Source organism: Salminus brasiliensis, chromosome 10, assembly GCF_030463535.1.
Source record: "Salminus brasiliensis chromosome 10, fSalBra1.hap2, whole genome shotgun sequence".
In the NCBI taxonomy this organism is placed as follows: domain Eukaryota; kingdom Metazoa; phylum Chordata; class Actinopteri; order Characiformes; family Bryconidae; genus Salminus; species Salminus brasiliensis.
This window is the reverse complement of record NC_132887.1, coordinates 6,649,460-6,673,531: the sequence shown is the minus strand read 5'-3', so window position 1 is coordinate 6,673,531 and position 24,072 is coordinate 6,649,460. Positions and strand designations below refer to the sequence as shown.

General features: G+C 42.2%; 1 protein-coding gene across 1 annotated transcript in view; it reads right to left on the bottom strand.

Moving 5' to 3' along the window:
* Window positions 1-1,701: 1,701 nt before the first annotated feature.
* Window positions 1,702-24,072, bottom strand: part of LOC140564039 (SR-related and CTD-associated factor 8-like) — a 33,130-nt gene continuing 10,759 nt past the window's right edge. The window contains exons 3-20 of the mRNA XM_072689075.1: window positions 12,654-12,698; window positions 12,390-12,551; window positions 11,350-11,506; window positions 10,564-10,691; window positions 9,961-10,137; window positions 9,731-9,810; window positions 9,313-9,433; window positions 8,153-8,284; window positions 7,863-7,972; window positions 7,559-7,752; window positions 7,194-7,294; window positions 6,742-6,855; window positions 6,314-6,470; window positions 6,060-6,193; window positions 5,380-5,518; window positions 5,227-5,292; window positions 4,870-5,091; window positions 1,702-4,056 (exon numbers count right to left, since the gene is read on the bottom strand). Of these exons, the coding sequence (XP_072545176.1) occupies window positions 2,459-4,056; window positions 4,870-5,091; window positions 5,227-5,292; window positions 5,380-5,518; window positions 6,060-6,193; window positions 6,314-6,470; window positions 6,742-6,855; window positions 7,194-7,294; window positions 7,559-7,752; window positions 7,863-7,972; window positions 8,153-8,284; window positions 9,313-9,433; window positions 9,731-9,810; window positions 9,961-10,137; window positions 10,564-10,691; window positions 11,350-11,506; window positions 12,390-12,551; window positions 12,654-12,698 (3,837 nt within the window). The 3' untranslated portion in view covers window positions 1,702-2,458. The remainder of the gene's footprint in view (window positions 4,057-4,869; window positions 5,092-5,226; window positions 5,293-5,379; window positions 5,519-6,059; window positions 6,194-6,313; window positions 6,471-6,741; window positions 6,856-7,193; window positions 7,295-7,558; window positions 7,753-7,862; window positions 7,973-8,152; window positions 8,285-9,312; window positions 9,434-9,730; window positions 9,811-9,960; window positions 10,138-10,563; window positions 10,692-11,349; window positions 11,507-12,389; window positions 12,552-12,653; window positions 12,699-24,072) is intronic.

Below are 24,072 nucleotides of genomic sequence, written 5' to 3'. Positions count from 1 at the left end.
AACATTCTATATTTTACATTTTTTTTTTTGACCATTTTGACATGTCCGTACTGACCACGACATTTGCACACTTTTAAATGAAACCCAGTATTAATAAAAATGCTAGCCAATGCCATTTTTTAAGTGAATGTAATGTTAAACTATTAGAGCTCAAAATACCAACACGTCCAGCTCTCCTGTTCTGTGATGAACATCCAGCTATAGCACTTTTGGAATATTCTGATGTGCAACAGTCTATAGCTGAGCTTCATAATGTGACCTCATTAAACACTGTTAACTGTATCCAGATTCTATTTGTTGTCTGCATATATTGGTTTGTAATTACTGTAAATTCAAACAAACTGCTTAAAAAAAAAAAAAAAAAAAAAAAAAAAGATAAATTAATAAACCTTTATTTTTAACCAAACCATCTAACCATTTCAGGATATTTGTTTCCCCATTTACCCAAAATGTTTATTTATAATGAAAACCTTACTTTTTGTTAAAAACATGATGTGTGCGTCCCTCAGCTTGACCTACCACCCTGTTACACGAAACTGTTTCTTCTTTAAGTAAACGTACTGCTGCTTTAAACGACCTCAGAAAGTAGACATGACCTCATTTGAGCAGTTGGAGCAGCCAGGAACCAAGACATGGCACATTCGGATGGTTTAAGGTTTACTGATATTAATGTTTAATGTTTATTTGTTGCTTTTTCCATGTTAGAAAGGGTTCATTAAGCTAGAGAACATTTATTTTCTGTTTAAAACTTTACACTATTAATCCAATGATTAATTTCGACGACAACTAGCATGTGTGCCGGGTCAGAAATGTACTACAGCTGCAGCCATTTTAGGATGAAATTTACCACCCAGACATGTTTAATTGTGAATAAGACTTCTGTTTCTGAAGTACAAACATCTCTGTGTTGTGGATTTTACATGTTTGCTTTGATGAAAATGGCCCCTGATTTGCAGAAGGACTTCTGTATATTGCCTCACTTTTTTCAGTTACAGATATTTTGGCATGATGGTTGTGTCGGTCATATTTAAGTCTAAAGGCACTTTGGTTGGCTGGGTTTAGAAACTTGACAGTAAAACAAAAGCAGGAGTCCAAGGGATGCATACGAAGTCCTAGGGTAGAAAGTACATAGATGGGGAAATTTCTGGGTTTTTGTTCAGTTCACTACTGAGCCAAGTGTGTGTGTGTTTTGAAAGCACTACCAGTACACTAAAGCAAGGCTGGGAGTCTCACGACAACAGCCAGACAGAGAGAGAGAGAGAAAGAGAGAGAGAGAGAGAGAGAGAGAGAGACAGAGAGACAGAGAGAGAGAGAGAGAGAGAAAGAGAGAAAGAGAAAGAGAGAGAGAGAGACAGAGACAGAGACAGAGAGAGAGAGAGAGAGAGAGAAAGAGAGAAAGAGAAAGAGAGAGAGAGAGAGAGAGAGAAAGAGAAAGAGAGAGAGAGAGACAGAGACAGAGACAGAGAGAGAGAAAGAGAGAAAGAGAAAGAGAGAGAGACATAGCTGCACATAATTAAACCAGTAAGTCTCTCAACCCAACAGCTTCAGCTAGACTAAACTGAAAATCCAGGGCAAGTCTGTATTTTCTAACTGCTCCCATTGAGAACACTAACCCCAGGGTCCAGTTTGGTTTGGTTCGTGGTCAGTCATAATGATCTGTGTGCAGAAAATTCCCTTCTCAGAAAATACAGTCCTAAAGCATTTTTAGCAAACAAAGCATGTTTATTTGAAACTAAAACAGAGTGCTCCCAACATCCATTTGTCTTTCCGGAACCTTTTTCTGGCTGCACTGTTGTATTCACTGCAGTATGATGAAGAAAAATCAGACATTTAACATGGGGATAGTACATCATATTTTAATCTTTTTTTTTTTTTGGTTCCTTTTCAAAAGCAACTAAAACTCATTACTGTTCTCACTGTATTGGTTGTACGCATATTTTGCTTAATAGACAACAAGCATAGGACACCACAATGGCATTCATTTCAAACTTTGCAGCTGCGGTTTTGAAAAGAAAAGACAGAACAGGCCAGTGACCGCTGTTTTCAAGTATTCTGCAATCAATCCATTAGAAAAAGCCAGGATCCTTAAACTCTTCCATAGGAAGGTCAAAGCACCCCCACAGCGACTCCCCCGCCCCCACCCACCCAGCATTTACAATTAGGCTACACAATATTTTGGCAAGCAAGTTTCCATGGATTCACCTAGTTTAAAACAGTGGGGTTGCATTAAAACTAAAAAAAACATAAAATAACAATTAAAATAAAATATTTAAAATATCACCTACCATTGAAATCCTCTATTGCGAGCCATCTATGATGTACATCATTAGCATGAAAAGTAAAACCATTTGTTAGGGTGTCAGGCAATGTCATGAACTGAGCAGGTCCTGTGGAAGCCTTTGAAATAAGTACAGTGATGACAACTATACAAAATGATCTTTTACCTACTGAGTGATGATTATGCTTCCTCAGTGTCAGTTTTCACTAGCTCAGGATCAGTCTCAGCTTCTGCCTTCGGCCCAGCCTGTTCACTGTCTCTAACCGCAAGGGAGGGAGTGGGCGTTTCCAAGGACTCCTCTTGTTTTGGGGGCTCGTCCGGGATGATTGTTGGCATGGCCGTGGGATTAGGAGGAGAAGGAGAAGGAGAAGGAGAGGGGGAGCGAGAAGCCTCTGCAATAGGCTGTGGTTTAGGCTGGGTGAGGTTAATTTCAGGTTTTGAGTCTACAGTCTCCTGGACATTACAGTCTTCCTTTTTCACTTGGCTGCCTGCGGTCACTTCCGGGGCAGCGGGTGACTGGGGTTGAGACTGCTGACATTGAGGCTTCGCTTCTGGCTGAGGTTCGCTTTGCCGTCCTGGCTGATGCAGCTCTGGCCGATGCAGTTCTGGTTGCGGCGGATGCTGTAGCAGAGGTTTAGGCTGTAATTCGGGTTGTGATGGAGGCAGGTTGAGGAGGGGAGTGGGAGGAGTGGGCAGAGGGAGCAGCGGCTGGGACTGAGGTTTGGGCAGAGGGAGAAGAGGCTGTTGAGAAAGTTGGGTCCAGCCACTGCTGCGTTCCTGGTCCCTTTCCTTTTCCTTGTCGTTGTCCCGCTCCCGCTCCCTATCTCGATCCCTCTCTCGCTCTCTCTCACGCTCGCGGTTTCGATCTCGTCCACGGTCTCGTTCCCTGTCCCGTTCCCTGTCGCGGTCATGCTCCCGGCCATGCCGGTTGCCATTCATTTCCCTGCGGAAATCCCGGTCGTCGCGGTCCTTCTGTCTCTCCCAGGGCCGGCGGCGGTCATCAAAGTCCATGTTGGCACTGAAGGCCGCTCCTCCTCCACGGTTCCAGGCCGGGCCTCCTCCCCCTGTGACTCCTCCAGGGCGCATCTCAAATCGGTTTTGGAAGTTGGGGTTTGGGCGATCCTCCTGGAAGCCCTTGGGGGCTCCTGCTTGCATTCCCCTCATGTCACGCTCATCAAAGTCCCCTCGTGGAGGACCCCAACGAGACTCCCCTCGGAAACTACCCGGCATTGAATCCCTTCTGCCAGGTCCTTCCCGGTTTTCTGCTTGCATGCCGCCTCTTGGAGGTCTCTCCAGCAGCGGAGGTCTCACAGGGGTGGGTTCTGTACGCATCTCCAGAGGAGGAGTTTTCAGCAGGCCTGTGCTCTGTTTTTCTGGGGGTGGAAAGCGATAGTCCTGATCGCCCTCTTGTTGGCCTCTCGCATCTGAACTGGGAGGCGTCTCATTGTTAGCCTTATCCAGGTTGTCCGTTCCAGCAGCTGAGGGGTTGGGGGTCCTGGCAAAGGCACCTTCAGTCCGGCTGAAGTGCTCCATCTGAGAGAAAGGAGCTCGAGCACGTGCCTGGGCTTGAAGGGAGGCATCCAGAAGGCTGTTGGCCTGCTGAGCCAGGCCCTGCTGCATGAGAAGTGGGAAGCGGGCCCCGGCTCCCTGAAGGAGGTTGGGTCGCAGATCAAGGGGCAGCATACCAGGCATTCGCTGTCCAGAAAGAGGATGAGAAAGAGATGCAGAAGGGTGCATGCCTAGTAGACCCATTCCACTACGTGCTGCATTCTGCATTCCTGTGATGGAGAGAAAAGATAAGGAGTTACATGTAAAGTCAAACAAAGTAGCCAAAGCATACATTTCAACTTAACATACTTGGTAACACTACAGTAAATTGTAGTAAATAATTCCAATTACTCATGTTGTTACTAAATAAGTAATAATTAATAAGTTGGTCAAATGCCAAAGTAATTGTAATTACCTGTAAATAAAATGTACTTTCCAGTCTTTATAAAATGACAAGTTAGGGTCTGTTAAATACTACTCACTAATGTAAATGTCTGCCTAATGAGCATATTACACCCATTTATTATAACGTTTGTAGGGTTATATCATTAAGGTTTATTACCCTAAAAACAACAAAGTATGGAGCTGACAAACTGGTGTAGCGTAGTGGGTAACACTGCCTTCCCTGGGGCAAACCAGGGTTTAACTACCCTTTCTAAAAATTCCCCCATACCAGACAACTGCTATTTACATACTGCAATTTAATAACCATTTTTTTGTGTTTCACTCTTGCCAGTCATGTCTTTAATATGAGATTTTCACTTTTTTTTTTATTGGCATGAAAAAAGGTTTATTTTCTAGTAACAACTATAAAAGGCATTCATTAATTACTACAATCTGTTACCAAAGTATTACCAAATAATTCCACACTTCAAACAAGTCCTCTGTCCTTTGACTCTGACAAGTCAAAGAATGTGTGACCAAGAGAAACAGAAATGTCTTGATTTGTTGCTTTCAAAACAGCCAAGGCTACATTCTCAAAAAAATGTTCCTCTTTGATTGGACCCCCCATGTTTGTGTGTAGACCAAAAAAAAGCCCTTACCTTGTAGTGTTATTTCAGCAGGTGTGTCCATGCTCTCCGTAGATGGAGTCTTTTCTGCGCTGGCCTGCGGAGGCTGCGCTCCTGCAGGATTGAATACCCCAGCCCCTGCCATTGCTGAGGGAATGAAGCCGGCTGGAATGCTGCTCGTCGGAGGGATTAAGGCTCCAAATGCGGCGTCCTTGTTGTTTTCTTGAGTTGCGGACATTGAAGGCTGCAACAGAGCTGTTGGAAAAGATAGAAACGAGAGGCTGCCTTTTAGGGTTTGGAATATCAGTTGTTTTGCAGAAAGCATTCTTCAACCAGATCTAATGTAGAGCTCATGTAGACAAATGAGACTTCAGGGGGTCTTTAACCTACTTGTCTGAGCTGAGGCAAGGCCAGTTCCAACAGCTGACTGGGCCACCGCAGGTGTTGCCAAGAAACCTGAAGATGGAGAACACACTGATAAGTCACCAAGTCACTAAACAATAACAGTTTGTTTACTGGAGAACCATGGATTTTAACACCTACCTGGAGGAGGCTGTGAGGCATTGAAGCCTGCCCTCAGGAAGGGAGGTGGAGGGCCAAAGCCTGGTGGGGGCATTGCCATTGTGACCGGGAAGGTAGGCGGTACCAGTCCTACAGCAGGGACAGTCTGTGCCACTGGGATCTAATAAGGTAAAAGCAAATGCCAGATGCTGTAGAATGCTGACTGCAACACATTCAAATAAACAGAGGCAATTTAAATAATTGTTAAAAGACCCCCTGGGCAAAATAATTGAGGTATTTAGAAGCAGAGAATAAACATTTGTTCTGCATGTTTTTCCTCTCTTGGAGCATTCCCATTCATATGCAGACAGCAGACTGTCCTATATCACACAATCAAATCACCATTACATGCAGCATAACAGACCATTTCAGCTGCCGCCTGCCCCGGTGAGGAACTCGAAAACTACCCTAAACATTTGTGACCTTTTGGCAAACAAATCAAAAAGGGCTTTATTTTAAGTGCAGGGATGCTACTGGTTAACAGCCAAAACAAGACTGTAGAGGTCTTATTTACTTATTTATGTTCTCCTGTTGAATCCATTCTACCTTAAATAGTGCAGCATAGTGTAGTTATAGTGTGTGAGAGTTTTAACCATTAAAATGATCACTTAACACTAAAACTTTGGGATTGGGAATAGCAGAAACTGTAGAAACTAAATTACCTGCACAGGCATCATGGTGACAGACTGTGTAAAGGCTTCATTCTGAGAGCTGGTGACTGCGATGGCCTCAGCAGCCACAGGCTGAACCTGCGTCTCCTTAGCTGCCTCTGCTGAGTTCCGTTGAGCTTCCCATTCTGCCAAAGCAAATAAGGTAGACACAGAACATACCTTAAAAACAGCTCCTCATCAGGTCACCAGATCTGTGGCCTTGTGTTAAAAGGACCCCATCTGTCCACTGAACAAAACTTCCTCACCATTGTTGACGGTTTCCTGGTCAATCATTCCTCCTTCAGCAAAGCCATCCAAGTCATCCAGTTTGACTTTCTCCCATGGGATATAGGTCACTCCAAGATCCACGTCCCAGAACTGTTTGTACTCTTGCTTTACACCCTTGTTCAGGGCCCAGGCAATCTACAGGCAGCATTGCAGAGTCAGGGAATGGAATTCAAGTCTAAGATGGTGATCATCGCTCTATACAGTGTCTCTCAATTTGATAAGAGTGCAATACAATGGCCCATAAAGTAAAACTATTTTGCAGTTATACATGACAATGAGAAAGAAATGCCATAAGACTGTACCAAATGATCATCATCTCTACAACACATCTCTCCATAATACACATTATTTTTCAGTGGGTGATAACTGAGAAAGAAGACCAGCTAAACAGGAAAGGATTACAAACCTTAATAACTTTGGAGCCAATTTTAAAGGAGCCAGTGCTCAATTTCTGTCGGGCACGGTAAGCATCTTGTCTGTGCACCATGCAGATATAAGCACAGCCCCTGGGAGGAATCATCTATGAACAGAGAAAAGAGGGAGAACACGGTCAAGCATTTCCCAACTCCAGTCCTGCAAATTGTCTGTACAGTCCATTCAGCCCAGAAAGGATTATTATTACAAAATTAGTTATTGATATGATGCAAACATAAGACTGCAATGCATAGGTCATGGGAACATGGATACAATCAATTACGTTCAAAGAGTGTTCTTTAACCCACAACACTTTGAAGTCTGAGGACTTCCTGAAGTGTGCCAAACAGTTGCAAGACCTTGTATCTGATTTATGTTCCCTTTTAAGAGGAGGTCTGATTTACTGCACTCAGAATAAGGGGAAGTCTTCCTGGTCAAACTCACATTGATTGATTCAATCTGGCCAAACTCTTCAAAAAGGTTGGTAAGGTCCTGCTGGGTGGCCTTCTTGTCCACTTGGCCCACCCACAATGTAGTGCTGCAAACTGAAAGATTAAGAAAGCAATAAATAAGGGGCAGTGAAAGAACCATTTATTAGAACATACAGGTTAAGCCTAATCTCTCAGAAAATAAATGACTCCAATTATTTAATTCCACTTAATTCATAACTTGCTTTGAATGTTTTTAATTAGTAATAAATAAATAAATTAATTAAATTTAAATTCCAGGTCATGCATTTTTCACTTTCTCAAAATCCTCTCAATGTTCTCATCCTGCTGATTCAGCTTAAGAAATGAACCTGATCATACCACTGAGAAATTTGGAGCGGATAGGAGGAAGGCCTTTCTTCTGCCGCTCTTTTTCCCTCTCTCGTGCTCGTCGCTCACTGGAATAGGAGCGAGAAGATTTCCTCTTTCGGTCTCTCGACCGTGATCGTGACCGTTTCCGGTGTTTGCGCTTCCGGGAGCCTGAGCGTGACCTCGACCTCCTCCTCTTAGGTGACCTGCAGTAAAAGAGTTAAGAGTGTAACCTCATTCTTCTAATTTAGAAGGTGCAACACCAACACTTGGCAAATCTCATATATACAATTATCATATATACAGCTTCTCCAACCTGGAGCGGGACCTAGAACGCGTTCTTGAACGAGTACCACTGGTTTTCTTCTCTTCTGACTCAAAGATCTCCTCATCAACAGTGTCCTGTCCCTCATCAAGATCCATGTCCTGCATGAAACACAAACAAACACAAATTAATTGATTAAGTGAAAATGCTGCTCAAATCCATTAAATAGAGAACTGTGGAAAAAATAATCAGAACAGGAAGGCATTGTATGAAGCCAATCAGCAACTGAGTAAGTCAGAGGCCTATTATCTTAAAAAGCAAGTCTAGACGTTTGCTCTTACCTGCTGCTGGTTGTCAATGGAGTCATCCATTTTGGTTTCCTGTTCTTGAAGCTGTGGTTGGACACTGCTCTGCGCTGGAAGGGTGGAGTTCTCTGGACCAAAGATAGTCTCCTGGCTCTCCATTGCCATAGACTGAAAGCAGAAAACAGAGCACAAGAATTTAACTTCTAGATTCTTTTTTAATTGCTCAATTTAAAACAGTACCAGCGTGTCTTTTCTTATCTAACACCATCAGGTTAGAGCATATTCTCTAGAGCATAAAATGACCTCTATTATGTTGAACGTAGCACTTCCTGTGACCCTGACTGGTAAAGGACTCTAGCCTTGCTCTCGGCGCCTTAAGCTGTAGACCACATTCACTGGGTTTTAGATGTGAAGGGCCCAGAACCTCATGAATATTGCTTGCTTGCTTGCTTTCAACAAGGTCAGTCAGTCAGTCAGTAAACGAAACGGCCTCTTCTAGGCCGGCCCACTAGGCAGTCCATCAAAAACCCAAATGCACGTAATTTCACTTAATTTGTAAGTAAGTATTTTTCTTCAAAACTGTGAATTGCTGTCTTTTGGGAACCCTTCCTTCAAGTAAACACAGTTTGCTACTAAAGGAAGACATATGGATGTAGTGCAATTTGAAAAACAAACATATATCAGAATACAGACAAAGCTTCTGAACGTCTGAAATACGGACGCAGTAAACAACATCGGTTTAGAAATGTCTACCACACATTTTTTGCAGAACACTAATATAACTCAAATAAAAATATTGCCATGTTACCAATAACCTCAACATGTTGATTTATGAGCATATAGTTTTAGAAATTATGCAACAGCTATGGCTACACTGGTGGCTGTTAGTCACTAATGTGCTACACCTGAAACCCTGAAAAACATTTACGCAGAAGAAAGCAGGGTAAATATAACCTGCATCATTTTCCTCATCCAGGTACTGACTTACTTTCCTATAATCTAGTAATCCTATGCAATCTTGGTATCAATTGCATTTAAATCTGTTGCATTTGCAAAAATATCCAGTGCCCAATATCCCAATACTTGACTTATTATTTACTCCCTAACATACAAGTTCCCCTGGCACCTGAGGTAGGGTGGAGAAGCCTATGGCAGGTAAAGTGTATGTGTGCTAACTGTGTAACGGTTACCGGCACCTTCTGCTGATGCTGTTGATGCTCCAGTATCTGCTTCTGAAACTGCTCAAGGTTCTGCTGCTGGAGCTGCTCAGCCAACTGATGGAAAATGGAGCTGTTGATTGACTCTGAAACCATGGGCCTAAAAAAAAACAAAAGAAAAAAGCTTAAATAATTTCATTTGCCATAATTAAATAATTCATACATTAATCAGGAAGCCAGCATGAGTCATCAAGGACATAAAATTGTTATTAAAACTGCATAACGTTAATAGTTCTCAGGTGTACAGAACGCAAAATAGGAACGAGTGGATAAAGGCTTTGAAACAGCTTGGACATCATTGAGCTGAGGTAGAAATAAATATAAAATCAAGGATATGAAAGAAAATCGGACCTTGAGATACATTCAAATAACAGAAAACAGAAAATGTACAACATACAACTGAGACGTTCCTGTGTCCTTTTTAGAATCCTCACTGGGTTCGGATTCACTGCCAAAATCAAACTGACCCAGGAGTTTCTGCAAAAAGAAAGAGGGTCAAAACCACTGCATTAGTACTAACATACAGCTCCCACACATAAAATCCAGCCAAACAACAGAGTTAGATATTAGTGCACAATATTAAATACTTTTGGACCAAGCCATTAATCATTTTTATACATGTTCTACCTTGTTGAAGGAGGAAACCCTCTGCTCCAGTGGGTTGAGTGTGTTGGCTGCAGCTGCTGCAGTGAGCTGGGCAGTCAGAGCCTGTAACTGGACCACCAGGCCTGCATCCAATGCCTGCAGTAATGAAGGCTGAGGCTTCTGCTGCTGCATCTGCAGGCTTTGCACCAACTGCTGCAACTACAAAAAGAGACAACGGCTTGTATCAGGGGCAAATAAAAGGAACAGGACAATATCTAATTATTTTAGTATAGTAGTAAGTAGAACTGGGAGGGTAAATAACAGACCTAAAATGAGGAGCATGTTTCTACATATATAGAATTGGACACTAAACTTTGCATAGCTTGGATATGCTGCAGATCAGCTTTCAGCTGATTGGCATTTAAATATTTCTTGGGTGGGGATCAAAAAAATAATTGTTGCCAACAGTCCTAGCAGAGCTTAAAGATTGTGTTGCCAACGGTCACAGAGTTTAAAGGTAAGATTAATAACAATGTAACAGCATGGGTAATGAACATGCAAGTGCTCCTGATGGACATGACCTTAATACTTCAGTACTGTGTAAGATGCAGAAGTGCAGTAAACGTAAGAGAGATGCTGGCTGACCTGCTGCCCCTGAGGGCTCTGTAGTATCTGGGCTACAGCAGTCATTGTGTCAGAGTTAGAGATCTGAGAGGCCCAGTCTGGTAAACTCGGCACTATGTTGGCTGGAGTAGCCGGAGTAGCAGGAGTGCCTGTTACACACGGGAGAAGAAAAACATTTAATAAAATTAGAAATACTGTATCTTTACGAAGCTCATCTGAGAACCACACAAGTCTTCATCACAGTAGATGTTCTTGTTTTTAACCACTAGGTGTCAGCACAGCCCCAGAGCAAATCCAAATGAGCTGCAAAAATCTGAGCAGAACTGTTCTAACACCGAAGCTTGGAGTTGTGAGGCATAAGCAAATGCTGGAGCTGAAATATACTCATTTAAATGAATCAGCCTTTATTTAAACTGAGTATATAGAGGGAGCAGCTACAATGCAGCTGAGCAAACACATGGAAAAGGGAGGGAGAAATGAAGAGAGAAATTCAAATATAATTAAACATTAGATACACAATATTGGTACAATAATAATAACAAGCACTTTATAAATAAATCAATGTGTTACTCGACCACACATTCTTTTTATAAAGTCAATGGTGACTTGCAGTAAAATAATCAGGGATAAGCTATAGTGGTATACATAATCTTGAGGTTTTTGCAAATGCATCGCCACACCATAATCCAGAAAGGCATTCTTAAAGGCATCCCTGAAGTACTAGGACTAATCCTGTAATTGCATTACTGTAATAGAATTACCACCCACAATTAAGAGAATTATGGCACGAGTGCATGAGTAACTAACCAGGAGTGGCATTGTTAACAGGGACAGCACTGCTGGCTGTTACTGGTGTGACACTTGGTGGTGGTAGCCCTGCGGCCATGTCCAGTAGGGGCTGGATGATGTCACTTTTGAACACACTGTTTTTCTGCCACAGATTGAGAACTCGAACAATCTTACTCTGAAACAGGAACACAGAAAAACATGTTAGTAAGTCAAGCCTTTATGTACAATGGGCTTAATATAGTGGTTCTGAATCACAGCGAAGACAGTTTTGTAGCTCCTTGCTGTAAAACAGATCATCCTACTTTTTCAGTAAGAGCAGGGAAAGGAAGGTCAGAGCGTGGGGTTCCAAGACTGGGAACAGCCACTAATGTAGGACACAGAAGCTTTTACTGATGCATTATTCCAAAATCTCGAATACTACCGTCCTTAAAATTACTACAACCAGTGACTGTAGAAAACATGGACATCATGTTTCCATTCCCTTCGTACTATAAAAATAAAGCCAAAACTGTCCACCAGATCAAATTTTCAGACCAGAGGTGGAGCCAGACTCATCTACTCATTTGGTAGGCCCATCACTTTTCCGCCCCAGACCAAGCCTTAGTGTCTTAGACTGCCTTTGTTGAGCTCACAGCGCAGAAGCAGAGCGGCTTTTCCCCCAGTATTCCCAGTTTGTCCAGTATGTGGAATGGGTCAACAGTAAAAGTGCAGCTCATGCAAGTTCCACTATAACTCAGCTCCTCCATGTAATGTAACAGAAAGGGAGCCAAGGCTGTCAAATCACTTAATTAAAAAGTAGAATAAGGGTTAAAATGATTTCTGGGGAAGTAAATGTGCCAATATTATCATCCGGAAAACTAAAGGCTGGAATTTGGAGACACTGGAGAAAAATGAACAAGTGGGGAAGAAAAAACAAATGGGGAAGACTAGAGCTACAGGTCATACTGCAACCAGCCAGCAGAGGTGCTGCATAGAACCGTTGCTTCACTTTTAAAAGATTTTTTTTTACAGTCATTGGCCACAACTATCAGGACAGAACATCATAAGGGAGAACTTACCTTGTCATCAGAGGGGCATCGGTAGAGGTTCTGAAAGGTGTTGATGATGTTTTTACTGAAGCGGGGAGCGAACACATCCTTCTCCTGGCCAAACTGGTGTCGGGACTGCCTGACGATAGAGTCGATGACATACAGACCAGGGACCTTGTACTCAGGCTTACACTGCAGAAAGAGAGCGGGCTCCTCTTTAGACCTTATAAAACCCGGCTGTTTCTAGCTCTGTATTAAGGCGTTTTAGCAACAGGCTTTTACAAAACAACTGACCTTCTGAATGAATTTCTCCACACTTTGGACGACGTGTTTGTAGAACTGAAAAAAAAGACAAAAGGAAGATAAATGCCTTTGTCCACAGATCCAAAAGCTTGTGCACAAGTTATTTGGTTAAGGGGGAAAAGAAGTCAGTCACAGTTAAGGTGCAGTTGTGTATTCCTTGCTTCAGAGTTTCTTGATCAAGTTTCAACACAGAAAAAACATTGTAGGTTTTGCCAGATCGCCAATGGCTGCATATAACAGTCAATTAGGCATTTCACCAATGGGGAGTTTGAGACCAAAATAGTCTATCTTAATTGTGAAGAAGGTTCTGTGGCATAAAATGACCTCTATTATGTTGAACGTAGCACTTCCTGTGACCCTGACTGGTAAAGGACTCTAGCCTTGCCCTCGGCGCCTTAAGCTGTAGACCACATTCACTGGGTTTTAATTGTGAAGGGCCCAGAACCTCATGAATATTGCTTGCTTGCTTGCTTGCTTTCAACAAGGTCAGTTAGTCAGTCAGTAAACGAAACGGCCTCTTCTAGGCCGGCCCACTAGGCAGTCCATCAAAAACCCAAATGCACGTAATTTCACTTAATTTGTAAGTAAGTATTTTTCTTCAAAACTGTGAATTGCTGTCTTTTGGGAACCCTTCCTTCAAGTAAACACAGTTTGCTACTAAAGGAAGACATATGGATGTAGTGCAATTTGAAAAACAAACATATATCAGAATACAGACAAAGCTTCTGAACGTCTGAAATACGGACAAAAGGTCTGGGTCAACTCAGAATAATAATATTTCTTATGTTTCTAAAACATTACATTATGTCATTTATTTTTGCTGTTCGTCTAAGCAGGTTGTTTTTCTGCCAGTTTTCAGATTTAAAGTTTGAAATGTTCAGACAATAACACAGACAAAAGGAACCATGATGCTCAGTGTCCTACAGAACTTCTCTTAGACTATTCACCAGACAGAAAGACTCTGGGCACATTACAAATCAACAGCCGCCGTGTTGCACATTCATGACGCAGTAAACAACATCGGTTTAGAAATGTCTACCACACATTTTTTGCAGGACACTAATATAACTCATAAAAATATTGCCATGTTACCAATAACCTCAACATGTTGATTTATGAGCATATAGTTTTAGAAATTATGCAACAGCTATGGCTACACTGGTGGCTGTTAGTCACTAATGTGCTACACCTGAAACCCTGAAAAACATTTACGCAGAAGAACGCAGGGTAAATATAACCTGCATCATGCAGTGCATCAATCACTTCTCTCGCGATATCAGAATACTGAGCCTAAATTACATTTCTACGTTGGTTTGCTTGGTCAAAGTAGAGTGAAATGTCTTCAAGAAGCTACCACAGTTGAGTTTAAGTCTCAAAGAGCCTGACTAGAGCTAGACTCAACTCAAGGACTGAACCACTGGGTTAGAGAGACTGGCCAAACATCATGCACTGACCTGTAGGAGAAATGAAAACGAACAAGTGCAGTGCTCATTGGTCTGGCAATAAGTGTACAGCACTAAGCACCGAAGTGACTGGTGTGCAATGCACTGTGATACCACCACTGCAACTACCCTCAAAGGTGGTCAGAGACACAGGAGCACCAAAGCGCATACACACCGATGCGGAGAGATGTGTAGTAAAGTCAGCGGTGTAGTAAATGTGCCCGCGTCATTCAGCGGACAGGAAACCTGATCACAAGTGGTCACTGGAGACGCATTCGAGACCCATGGAAATGCCAGCTGTAAGCGGTTCTATGTCTCGCTGCCAACTTGTGATCAGAACACTCCAGACAAAACTTTATCTGGATAAAAGGAACCACTGAATGAAGAAGTATTTGGGTTATGATGCAGCACTTTATAATTTTTTATTTTTATATATATATATAGGCAGTGGTGGCTCAGCGGTTAGAGCTCCGGGATATCGATAACAGGGTTGTGGGTTCGAATCCCGGGCTCGGCAAGCTGCCACTGTTGGGCCCTTGAGCAAGGCCCTTTACCCTCTCTGCTCCCCGGGCGCTGGAGTTCGCTGCCCACCACTCTGGGTGTGTGTGTGTACTCACTGCCCCTAACACATGTGTGTGTGTGAGTGTGTGTTCACTACCAGATAGGTTAAATGCGGAGGACACATTTCGCTGTACAGTGACAAATACGTGCACACATATTATATATATATATATATATATATATATATATATATATATATATATATATATATATATATATATATATATATATACACACACACACACACACACACACCAGGGCAGAGGTTCCCAAAAGCCTATTTAGGGCTTTAAGGGCTCATTTCACAGAAAACTCATCTCCCCTCACATTTTTACTAAAGGAATTTAAAATAATATGTAAGCAATGTACCATTCACCAGACAGCCAGAGCATCATCACTGACAGGTGGCATGGGTCAAGGGTGGATATACTAGGCAGCAAGTGAACAGACTAAAGTTCTCGAAGGTGTTCAAAGCAGGAAAAAATGGTTAGGCGTAAGAATCAGAGCCACTTTGACGAGAGCCATATTTGTGAGGGCTAAACAACTGAGGGGTTTCTCCAAAACCTCAGTGGTCAGTACCTACCAAAAGTGGTTCAACAAAGGACAACAGGTGGACCGCCGACAGGGTCACGGGCACCTAAGGCTCAGTGATGCAGTACATGGCGGTCCCACCTCACAACTTACAGGACTTAAAAAGGATCTGCTGCAAACGTCTTGGTGCCAGATATCCCAGGGCACCTTCAGACCTACTTAATATAAGGGAGGTGGTGTTAATGTTATGGATGATGGGTGTATGGAAAATATACTGTACAAGCAGCGTGTTTTGAATTAACCGTTTCTCTCATGTCACAGAACAGATCAGTTTAAATATCACTGCCTATTCAGCCCTGCCTATTTACACTGCGGTTCTCATTGGCTGCCCTTTATTGTGCTTCATTGAGCTGAAACGCTAATCAAAACAGAGCTCATTTGTTTTGTACAGTCTTAAAGACACAAAACTAGCACGTTTAATTCTGAGGAATGAAGGAAGGCTGAAGAATGGTTGTGTAATCAATACATATAAAAGGACAAATGTAGGATGATCCAGGTCAGGACCGTTTCAAATATATAGAACCTGAGCATCTGGGTCAGACACTAGAGCTTTTGGAAGCACAGAAGAAGTCCAACATGGCCCTTTTTACACAGAACTTCAAGTTTAAGCCTCTTTCTAGATTCCTGACAATATAACCAATCTACACTTGTCTTTCTATACACCCATCAGCCATAACATTAAAGCCAACCGGCTAAGATTGTGTAAGCCACCCTATTGTGCCTCCACATCTCTAACCCTCCAAGGCTTGGCCTCCACAAAAGGGTGTTCTGTGGTGTCTGGCACCAAGGTGTTTGCAACAGATCCTATACGTAGAGGGGGTCTCTATGAGCATTAACGCCTTGGTCACTCCTGAACCCTTTGGTATACCAGTTGTCATTGCTGACGTTTTGGAGACACGGTCATCTAAGCATTACAGTATGGTCCTTGTCAAAGTGCCTAAGAGCCGTACACTTCTTTTCCTGCTTCCAACACAGCGACTTCATGAACTGACTGTTATTCACATGGCCTGGCAGTGTCGGAGATCTTATGATCTTTGCAGACAAAAAATAAATAAATAAATAAATAAAAAATAAAATAAAATAATAATAATAATAATAATAATAAATTATAGTATAAGAGGTACCAGAGAGGCTCTGGTACATAATAGAGCTCAGATCACTGCAGAACTGTAATCAATGCAACTAACAGATACTTAATCTGTCAGCTCAGTGCCTTAATTACACAACCAGCCCCACTAATGAAGAGGGTGCTATAATCTTTAATAGCCTAAATGCAAATATCCCAAAACTGAACAAGGCCCCTGATCTTAGGAGGCCGGTTATTCCATTATATTATATTATTATAAAAATCTATCAATAAGAATCAAGGACTTTTATTAGGTGCCAGAAACAGCTCCACTATTTCTATCTGTTGAAGAACCCTTCAACAGTACTATGTAGTTGGGTTGTGCGATATGGTCAAAATGTTATATCATATAATATCATTTTCACGATGTGACATTTATCACTATATTCTGTCATGCATACAAGATGGATTTTTATAATAAATTGTTTCCGATTGTTCACCCATTTTCTCAACCCAATACGTACTCTCCCCTCCCAATTGCACGCGATGCCCCCGACACAAGTAAGGGTGGACCAATACACCCCCACTCCGATGCATACGAGTTAAGCCTCTCATTTTTTAAACTGGGCGACCAACGCGACTGGAAGGAAGCACAGCATACCCGGCTCCAACACCCCAGCTAAGTGACGTGGGGAGAGGGCGGCATCTACCCACCCTGGAGAGAACAAGGCCAACTGTGCTCTCTCGGGGTATCGGCTGCTGATGGCTAGCAGCATGGCTGAGCTTGAAACCAGCGATCCTCTGATCATAGTGGCCGCGCCTTAGTCCGCCGGACCACTCAGCACAGGGCCCGTACCCATTTTTCCGCCTACTACATTCAATTAAACAGGACTAATTACATTCTCTAATGAAACGTGGTCAGTGTTTAATTACGGGTGAGCTCAGTGATATTCATAAAACTGCTGATGACCGTATAAACCATGGTCGTTTCCACCACTACTTCATTTTGTCATTAGTGTTAAAACTTCTTGATTCTGCAAATCAGATAAACAAGGTGTCATAATCTGAGTATGTACCTGGATTACATAAGCCCCTCCCACTTCTGACAGCACCCTTACAGATTCTCATTTACCACCGTTTACCGAGAACACATTGTTTTAACAGTTACACACGAAGAGAAACCTAATTAAAATTCACAGCTTAATTAAAATCACGCAAGTACACACACACACACACACACACACACACACACACACACACACACACACACACACACACACACACACACACACACTCTTCAGTCGAGCTACTGAATATGGAATATAGTAAGTTTGTGTGTATAATATACGCACATACATGCACACACCACGCAAGAGCGCTCATAAGCTGTATGGACATAAACAGCCTACACACACACTCACACACACTCACACACACACACACTCACACACACTCACACACACTCACACACACTCACACACACTCACACACACTCACACACACTCACACACACTCCCCATAAAGCGCTAGTTGTTTCAGAGCATATCACTGAAAACTGCGTGACTGTAGAGGGCATCTTAAAGCCTGAAACACACACCCATCATTGGTCACAGTGTTCAACAGTTATGTAGTATGCATGGCGGTTGTTACACTATATATAGAAAAGTTTTGGGACACCCCTCTCAACCACTGAATTCAGGTGTTTCATTCAGTCCTATTGCCACAGGTGTATAAAGTCCACTAGCCATGCAGTGGACTTCTGTATGTAATAGGAGACGCCGCTGCATCAACAACAACACGTCAGCTGGTGAAATTTCCTAGATCTTCCTCCGTCAGCTGGGAGTGGTATTATCATTGAACGGTGATAACGTTTACGAACCACAGAGAGCAGCTCAGCCACCCAGTGTCCGACCACGTAACGTTACAGAGCGGGGTCAGGGCAGAGTGCTGAGCTCAGAGCAGAGTGCAGAAAAGCCTCCAACTGACTCAATAACTGCAGCAGAGCTCCATCAAAGGGGAACAAGCTCTATATTAATGCCTATGGGTTTAGAATGGGATCCCATAAAAAGTTCCGGTAGGTGTAATGTATTGGTGTCCCAATACTTTTGTCCAATAAGCATAGCCGGCTTTATATTGGGCGAGTATTTGGTGTTAGTATAAGCCAGGTTTGTGGTGTTGCCTTATTATGTGGTGACTTTTGATGGGCCTTTCACAACACCTTAACCTGTCGCACATTTGTAATCTTAATTTTACCTGGACTAAATTTACCAACTGTTTAAAGAGTCATCATTCAGTTAGTAATCCCAGTGTAAATCCTGCCAGACATGTACAGAAATTATGACAATTTATGATGCTATATGCTAATGAACATGGTTTTCCACCACAAGCACCACAAACAAAAAGTTCTAGATACCTGAAGGTGTGAAAGTGGGGCTATATAATACATTTGACCCCTCCAAGGTTGTAATATTTGACCAGTATCGTTAGCGAGAACAGCATCAGCTAAATGCAAATTTAATTATTTAGCAAGGCAGCACAGAAGGGTAACCATTCTCTCCGCAGGAAGAGAAATTTGATCACGGTGTGAGTGTTGGCACAAATGTAAAAGTCCATCACAGCGTTTTTTCAGTAACTAAAAAACAGCTTTAACATCAGAAGCAACAGAACAGTCCTTAAGTGATGACCGGTCACCCTCAGGCAGCTATTTCCAAACATATTCCATATGGACAAAAGTATAGGGACACCTGTTCATTTATTGTTTCTTCTAAAATCAAGGATATTACAAGGATTTATCCTGCTTTTGTTGGTGTAACCTTCTCTACTGTCCAGGGAAGAAGGTTTTCTACCAGATCTGGGAGCACTGCTGCAAAGATTTGATTGCAATCAGCAACAAAAGTCTTCGTGAGGTCAGGATGTTGGGACCATCATCACCACCCAAACTCATCCCAAACGAGGACCATCATTCCCATCAGTTCCACTGCTCCACAGCTCAATCCTGGAAGGGTTTAGATCAGTCTAGCCCACGCTTGAAATTAGACATGGTCCAAATGCTCATGTTATCTGTCCAGAGAGTCTTACATCTCTACAGGGACTAGACATCTGCTTCAGCAACGGGTGCAACTTACAGTAGCTGAGCACATTCATTGGAAGAGGCATCCACAAACATATGACTGACTGAGTGAGTGTACCTTAAACCAAAACTGGAGTTTTTCAGCTTATGCTTTATCCAGCTATTAACTTATTAGTTAGCTGCTTTACTGGGCAATGAACCACCAGGGCAGGGACCGAAAAGCAGTTAACTAGTCAGCACTGGACAGTATTAAAAAGGTCACCAACTGATCCGGTCATAAATGCATGGGTGTGACGATCTGACCCGGGGTGGGGCGTCTATGCTCTGCTACACAGTGTCTGTAGCATGTCTAGTCATTTTAAAATATGACCAGGCATGCCTAAGCCTCAGAGGTCACTGTAATGTGACACAGCGAGGGACCCACAGAGAGAAGTGACGATGACGGACCCTGTGTACGGCAGACATCCGATCCTTGAACACATTGTTCAGATGTAAATACGTAAATGCCCATGTTTACATTATTTAAAGATTAACACGTTATCTGTAAAGACACACTGCTGTGTTTGCATTTCAAAACACTGTTAGTTTCTCAGACAGGGATTAAACCTAGACCTAGATCAGTAAAATCAAGAGTTGCAGAGAAAAACTGGCCTGCTGTTCTTCACAGATGAGACATTATTTTATCCAGTATGTTTATAGACCCATAATACACACTGTGACCTTCAGAATAACCTGTTAAACAAATCCAAGAGTCAGTGTGAGCATTGTTCCTCAGATTTCATTATTACCGAAGAAAGCAAGACCCAAAAATGTCAAGCAAGTCTGCAAACAGTCCTTCAAAAGCCCCTCTACATTAAAATGCCAAATACAACTGCATCAAGAAGTCCATGATCCAACATGTTGGAATAACGCATTGCATGTATTTACAATTGGAGCACTAAAAAAACCCACGCATTACATATTGTGGAAATATTACCTGCATCTGGTAGACAATTCACGGGAAATGAGAACAGCGTGAAGCAAGTTGATGTCTACATTTTAAATGTGCCTTGTGAGACACTGCAGGTCCCGCAATGTGACTATTTCGGAGGTCATGTGCTCAACACGAGGACTATGCTGAAGTGATATACTGTGCAGCCCTGGTTTAAAAGCATAAATAAAGAAGGGTCACTTATTTGCACAGCATATTATTTGGCCAACAGGCAAACAGTTAAAGACTCATAAGACAACTAAAGGCATTAACTGTCAGACTGTTCATTCACTCTGAAGTGTGGCCAGTTACTTTAGGACAACGTTGTGTAATGTTTGCTAAAAAAAATTAAAAAATTAAAGTCCCAGTCAAAAGTTTAGACTTGCAAGCAGTGTGTCTTAAAAGTGCAAGTCTGTTAAGGGTTGAAAAAAAATCCAGTCGCGATCCAGTTTGTTTGGGTCAGGACAAAATATCATAACACTGAGCATCACCTTATAGTAGGGAAGTGCCGATTCAGCTTTTTCTGTTCCGATACAGATACATGAACTATGCACATCGGCCGATACCCGATACTGATGTTGAATTAATAAACCGTATACCAGATCATCTGGGAGAGACATCAGGAGGCATCAATCAGGATTGACGTAATCATTCCTTTACTAACTTTTTAAAACAAACCAGAACAAATGAACACTGATCTAAATAACCTAAAATTAATAACAGTGCTGGACCTCGGCTCACAGTGTTGTCTGGGCTCAGGACTTTTATTCTGAAATACGAAGTCAGCAGCTCCTCCCTTCTCAGATCTCCTTTTATGGAAGACAACCTGGATTACTCGCTGATGCTGGTTAGATAGGGGGAGTCCTGATGTTTGCTGTGATGTGTGTATGATGTCTGTAGGTTACTCTGATCCTGGGTTACGAAGCCTAGAATACCGGTGGGTTCTGTGAATGGACCGGCCCTTCAGATCAGAGTAATTATCAGATACCCGAGTATTAAATCGGTGCATCCCTAACCAACAGCGATCTAATCTTTGTATTATCTATAGAAACAGCCACATCATTTAGGAAAGAAGCACCACAAACTAATAATAAAAACAATACCAATTATTGTTTACCAATAACAATTTCGATATTCAAATCGGTCACTCTGCACTGATTTTTACTATTATTCTTATTTTTAAAGGCCACTTCAGTGTGCTCAGTGTTACAATCCAGTCTGAGGGACCTCCCTGAGCTTTCAGTTCCCAGTTCTGCAGTGAAATCAAGTGTGATGTGTGTGTACAGCAGTACACACTCTGAACCGATAGCCCTATAGCATGTGTGCACTAGCCTTCTTCACTTGAGTGCCAGTAAAAACACCCCACAACAAATGTGCCACTCCCACAGGTAAAATTAATGACACCTAGGGGCACCACAGGACACTCTGCAATAACACTGCTGTCAACACAAAGAATTTGAACTGGATTAGGCTTAAAGCCGATGACCGTTCCATTAAAATATGCCCAGATAGGCCCATAACCCCCAACCACCTGATCGGACTGGAACACCCCCCCGCAATTCACAAGAGTCCAAAACTGACCAGTGGGAAAACAACACCTAAAGACCTACAAGGAAGGTCAAAGCTTTTTTCCCCACAATACATTTTAAACACGTTAAAATAATGCAAAAAATCCTATAAAAATGTCTTAAATATGAAAACACAAATCTCCAAACAATTCATTCAAAGGTTCTGTCAGAAGAATTTTAATGCAGTCTGACTACAGTTAGTTACAACCAGTAATAACCACAACCACGGTTCTCTTCCAAATGTGCTACAGAAAGGTTGATATTTTAAATGATGAAATATGATCTACTGCAGGGTTTATCTATTTGATGAATAACAGTTAAAACGTGATTACGCTTACATTTAAGGCCTTTAGCAGATGCTCTTCTCCAGAGCTACTTACAAAAATACTTTACTGTTCTCTCAAAATACCCTTAACTAGTTTGTATCGGCTAGAATCCAAAAAGATCCCTCTAAGCTTAGATACTTGAGCTTAAATTAACCTGAAACTTAAACTTAAATGACTAAATACAGAAGTCAGAAAACCACAACACTCAGAGGTGGGTCCCCTTCAGACACCCAGGGAAAGTTCGTGCACCACTTCGGTGCAGGACGGAAAAAGTCTGGATGCTTGTCTTCCATGGATCTTAAAGGATGGGCGGGTCAAGCCGAGCCATACATATGGTACAGATTGATGTTTGACCATTGCCAGTACGAATTACAACCTGACCTCACTGGAATTTCCCCCATCCCAGACTAAACGTTACTAACTAGACGTGGCCTACAGGTCACAACAAGACACGCAACACAAAAAGCCAGAAAAAAAAAGGATTCTGTAAAAATATATAATAAAACATCCTTCAGAGAGATGTTGAGATTCTTTAAATTATCACCGCTAGACCAGCTTGGGTTATCTGCTTTCTAACTTAGCAGGTGAAAAACAGTAGAAAAGTTGTATTTGGGCACATCACAGGCACCAGGGGGTAAAATAGCAAACAAAAACCCAACTTTTGTCTCATTAAGCAATAACTTTTCCACGGTTTTGCGGTTTGACTGTAATGTCACTGTAAAGCTGAGGCTCAGAGAGGGAAGCCTTCTATTTTTGATAGTTTCAGGGTGTTGGCTGTTCTAGGACGGGAGTAAGGGTTTCAGAATAAGGGTTTTTCAGAGGTTCTGTAGGAAAGACAACGGTTCTTGGTATTGTTTGTTTAATATATATACACATATTATTATAAGTGGAGAGTATGGGACTATGAGAGTATTAGTTTGAAATTACAGTTCAAAAAGTCAAACAATGAACTTCAGATAAACTGTTTACAATTTTACAAGAAATACTGTCAATTTCAGGAGGAAGTTACAGTTGCTTATTTCCACCAGACACGGCTAATGTACTACTCGCCACATTATGGTGCGCATTATATGCGCCCTCGCACATTAACCAACATATTTCATGTGAAATACATGGCAATAATATGCTAAATTTAAAAATTATAATAAATATACATACATTTCTGGATCCTTTTACGAGGTCTACCGCACCTCACAGCGTGCTAGAGTTTTCTACTTAGAAACAGCGAAGATCGTTTTTTCAATACTCTGCAATCCACATGCTGCCACTGCCCTAATCCAACCAGTGAGATGAGAATCTGCTGGGCTAATTCACAAATTGACCAAATGACTGATGTATGGAATGAAATGAACCAAATAAATCAAATTACTAAAGAATTGGCTAATTAAAACGGTGAACATCTCTATTTGAGATGTAATGGCAGTCAAATAGGGAACGTGGACAGAGCACACGCTCTTTGTTGTACCAACACAACGAGTCATGGACGGGTTCCAGCTTAAGGCGTGCAGCATCTGGTGTAAAAACTGGCTTGAGGCAGCTGGTCTGCTTCGGGTTGAAGCAGCAAGAGAGGGCTGAGAGCTGAAGCAGCAGGAGCCAGAACAGTAGAGCTGAGAGTGCAGTTAAGTTGGGGTTGCTGCTGGAGTGGATAAGGCCCCCCAGCACTGAGCTGTGGTACTGTGTTCTCTGGAATGATGGATGATGCTCCATCCAATATATTTTGGGAGGAGTTGAGGAGGTGTTTGGGTGGTGATCATTCAACAGTCTGACCTTACTAACGCTCTTGTCGCTCGAATCCAATATAATCCTCACAGCAATG